General features: G+C 61.7%; 3 protein-coding genes across 3 annotated transcripts in view; 2 read left to right on the top strand and 1 right to left on the bottom strand.

Annotated features, from left to right (window-relative positions):
* VDBG_04573 (tRNA-dihydrouridine synthase) overlaps positions 1-249 on the top strand; it is a gene marked incomplete at both ends in the record, with an annotated part of 1,483 nt that extends 1,234 nt beyond the window's left edge. The window contains one exon of the mRNA XM_003004921.1: positions 75-249. Coding sequence (XP_003004967.1) covers positions 75-249 — 175 coding nt within the window. The remainder of the gene's footprint in view (positions 1-74) is intronic.
* Positions 250-600: 351 nt separating this feature from the next.
* Positions 601-1,487, bottom strand: VDBG_04572 (conserved hypothetical protein; the record flags this gene model as incomplete). The annotated part of the gene is made up of 3 exons (XM_003004920.1): positions 601-1,254; positions 1,315-1,401; positions 1,461-1,487. 3 exons carry the CDS (start codon positions 1,485-1,487, stop codon positions 601-603), a joined length of 768 nt encoding a protein of 255 aa, XP_003004966.1.
* Positions 1,488-2,475: 988 nt separating this feature from the next.
* On the top strand, positions 2,476-2,791 carry VDBG_04571 (mitochondrial intermediate peptidase; the record flags this gene model as incomplete). Its single annotated transcript, XM_003004919.1, has 2 exons — positions 2,476-2,624; positions 2,773-2,791. The coding sequence occupies 2 exons, from the start codon at positions 2,476-2,478 to the stop codon at positions 2,789-2,791; spliced, it is 168 nt and encodes a 55-aa protein (XP_003004965.1).
* Between the last annotated feature and the right edge of the window lie 789 nt (positions 2,792-3,580).

The raw sequence follows: 3,580 nt of genomic DNA, 5'->3' as shown, positions 1-3,580 counted from the left end.
CAGCTCTGCAGGCGCTCGGCCACGACGCCCTGCTCGAGAAGGTGCTGCGAGACGGATCTCTACCTGGACCTCAGCCCCGACGGCGAGAAGGTCTCCAAGAAGGCCAAAAAGCGGGCCAACGCCAGTGCGCTGGCGGCTGGCGGCAATACGGGCCAGGACCGCGCCAACCAGGCGGTCAAGACCATGTCGGCGAGAGGCGTCCAAAAGCCTGCCGAGCTGCCGCAGGCAGCTGTTGCCCTCCCGACGTGAGTTGGAGGCGTGGTCAAATTTAGGTGGGTCGAGAATGCCGCTTTGGCATGCCGCTTTGGCATTGGGAACATTGGGTTTGCATTGGCAGGCGTTACTAGGAGGTGGCATGGCATGACAAGAACATGTGTCCTTGTTTTGTTTCAACGAGGACTCGACGCTCGAGCGGGAGACGGATAGAAAGAAGCGGGCATGCATGTGGACTGCCGTCGTACTATAAAAAAGTCACGCACGTAAAGAGCTGACAGGCTCGTCATGGCCACAACAACACAAATGAAACCACAAATGGAACATCCATTCCCCTTCTATCCGCATCTAATGTATGATACAGCGAATCTCGTCCCGACAGACGATTTATTTTCCCTTCTTGACCCAGTCCTCGACCGTCTCCCGCGCATCCGTGACCTTCTCGTTCACGTAGTGCACGCCCAGCTCGCTGTGGACCTTGGCAAAGCTGATGGTCCTGCTGATGCCGTCGCGGACCTTGAGGTGGCTCTCGGCGACGACGGGGAAGCGCTGCTCGTACTTCCAGGCCAGGTTGGCGACGTTGCCGGTGGTGAGGGGCAGGACGGTCCAGCCGGCGGCGATGCCCAGGGCGAGGGGCGCCGTGGCGCGGAAGAGAATGTTGCTGCGGCGGGTGACGATGCTGCCGGCCATGGCGGCGACGAGGACGTAGATGGCGCCGGGCATGAGCTTCTCGCCGCTCTCGCGGGGCGGGGCGAGCGAGGCGACCGTGTTGGTGAAGGACTGCTCGAGGTTGAAGGCGCGGTCCATGGTGCGGTTGACGGCGTCCTCGGCGCCGAGGGCGACCTGGTAGAGACCGAGACGGGCCTTACCGATCTGGACGGCCAGCCTGTCGGTCGGGGTAGGGCCGCGGGACTTGGGCGCCTCGTCTTGTTCGGGGCGAGACGCGGCGGTTGTGGTAGGCCGGACGAGGAGGGGCGCGACGACGGTCTCGCTCGTTGTCGCGGGAAGCTCGAAGTCGTCGTAGATGGACTTCTTCTTGCTCTACACGGGCTGTCAGCAGGGCGGCGACGCAACGATCGGGGGGCGTGAGCAGAGTCCCACCTGACGGCTCTCCGGGGCTTCGGCGAGGACAGTAGAAGGGGCCAGGGCGATGCCTCCGAGGACCATCGCACCTAACGGCGCAGCGCGCTGAGGAAAAAAGCGTCAGTGTGTTGGCAGGTTCCAGTGACATGGCAGAGTGGGCTTACCCTCTGGAAAAGTACTCTCGCAGCCATGGCCTGCTCAATTGGTCGTCTGCGGCAATTGGACGTGGTCTGGTCTCACGAGAATCTTCAGGACTGGACGTCACGAATGATGCTGGTACCGGGCGGAACAGAGATACTTTCGGCTCGAGGACCAACTACGTGAGCTTACCTAAGGTCGAGCCGAGCAAGCCAGAGGGAACGGAGGCGCAGGTGGCGGGTGCGTGGCCCGGCTATTTCCGGCATCTTCGCCATGTCTAAGGTAAGGTTAGCAAGAGTTAGGTAAGCAAAGTAAGGCAAGGCACCTAAGAAGGTACAGGTAGGGTCTCCAGAAAAAGCTCCGCCTGCCCTCGAAGCCCCCCAAGCAAAGCTCCATCTGATTCGTAGCCCATGCTTCGTCCCAATGCCGACCTCGCACTTCATCTCTCCTTTGTCACACGCGACTCTCTCTCCATCTTGAGATCATGCTGGGCTGATACAAGATTCCGACGTCAAATGTTCAAACCCCCGACTCGAGGCCTCTGGGTCTGCACCAAGTGCGCACGCGACTCTGTTTCCCGCGTCCAACGTCGATCATGGCTGTCTGCAGCGTCCGGAGCTGCCTCGGCGTCCCATCCAGTCGACCGATCTGCCCCCGGGGCAGTCAGGGATGATGCCATCCTGCGCGAGCTCTTCGACTCTCCAGCGCGAACGGCAAAGGCCTTCAAGGCGAGCGAGCTGCAGCCCAGCGCAGGCCTCTTCAAGAACCGATACCTGACCAGTCCCAATGGCTTCCTCGTTTTTGCCAGGCGCAGCCCTGCAGAAGGCCTCCAAGATTGTGGACCGGGTTCTCGGCGCATCGTCCACTGCCGAATACAAGGCCATCGTCAAGAATTTGGACCGTCTGAGCGACCTCCTCTGTCGCGGGGCTCGACCTCTCCGACTTTTGTTCGCATGACACACCCCCGATCCCAGGTTCCAACAGGCCCGCCGCCGGCGGGGGGGCCCCTCGCCTACAGTACATGGACCCAGCCTCAACACCATGACCGGCCTCGGCGACCAGCTGACCAAGGCCCTCGCAAACAAGGACGTCGTGGCATCCTGGTCAGAGGAGGAGAAGACTGTGGCGGAGATCCTCAAGCTCGACTTTACAAAGTCGGCTGTCAACCTGCCGCAGAGGGAGCGCGACAGGTTTGTCGATCTCTCGCAACGAATCAGCGAGGTGGGGTCGGCTTTCGTCTCGGAGATGGCGCCCGAGAAGGACGAAATCGTGCTGCCGTCGTCGAGCTTCTACGGCCTCTACCCGAGCATCGCTCGAGCACTGACACGAGGCGGCAAGGTCCGCTTGCCGTCCATGAGCGCCGAGGCACAGGCGGCGCTGCGCACCGTCAAGGATGAGGATACGCGAAGGGCGGTCTTCGTCGCGAGCCGCACAGCTTCGCGCCGTACTGTGCACAGGTTGGATACGATGCTGAAGCTGCGATCGGAACTGGCTGAACTGTCCGGGTTCCAGAGCTATGCCCACCTGGCATTGAAGGACCGAATGATGGCCAAGAGCCCCGGGTCTGTCATGCAGTTCCTTCTGGCTCTGCAGCAACACAACAAGCCCATCGTCCAAAAGGAAATGGCAGACCTGCTCGCGCAGAAGCAGACGCATCTCGACGGCATGGCTACCAAGGTTCAGCCGTGGGACAAGGACTATCTCATGGATAGCGTGAGGCTCGACATGAGGCTGCCGGTCCGTCACCCTGATCAGCTAGCGGCCTATTTCTCGATTGGAACCGTCATGCAGGGTCTTTCGAGGCTCTTCAGCCGGCTCTACGGCATCCGCTTTGTGCCCAGAGAAACGCTGCCGGGCGAGACGTGGCACGAGGATGTGCGGCGCCTGGATGTGGTGACCGATGCAGGAGACCAGATTGCTGTACTCTACTGTGACCTGTTCTTCCGCAAGGACAAGTCACCCAACCCGGCGCACTTTACGGTGCGCTGCTCTCGCGAAATCTCCGAGAGCGAGGTCGAAGAGGCGGCGGCGGAGGTCGACGGTGGCGACGCGGGCCCACGCTTCGACTCGGCCGCCCAAGCCGCCAACGACGGCATGGAGAGCGCCACGCAGGGCGGCGTTTTCAAGCAGCTGCCGACGATCGCGC

The sequence above is a fragment of the Verticillium alfalfae genome, genomic scaffold, assembly GCF_000150825.1.
Source record: "Verticillium alfalfae VaMs.102 supercont1.5 genomic scaffold, whole genome shotgun sequence".
In the NCBI taxonomy this organism is placed as follows: domain Eukaryota; kingdom Fungi; phylum Ascomycota; class Sordariomycetes; order Glomerellales; family Plectosphaerellaceae; genus Verticillium; species Verticillium alfalfae.
Note: the sequence above shows the minus strand (reverse complement) of the source record. Positions and strands in the feature narration are given on the sequence as shown.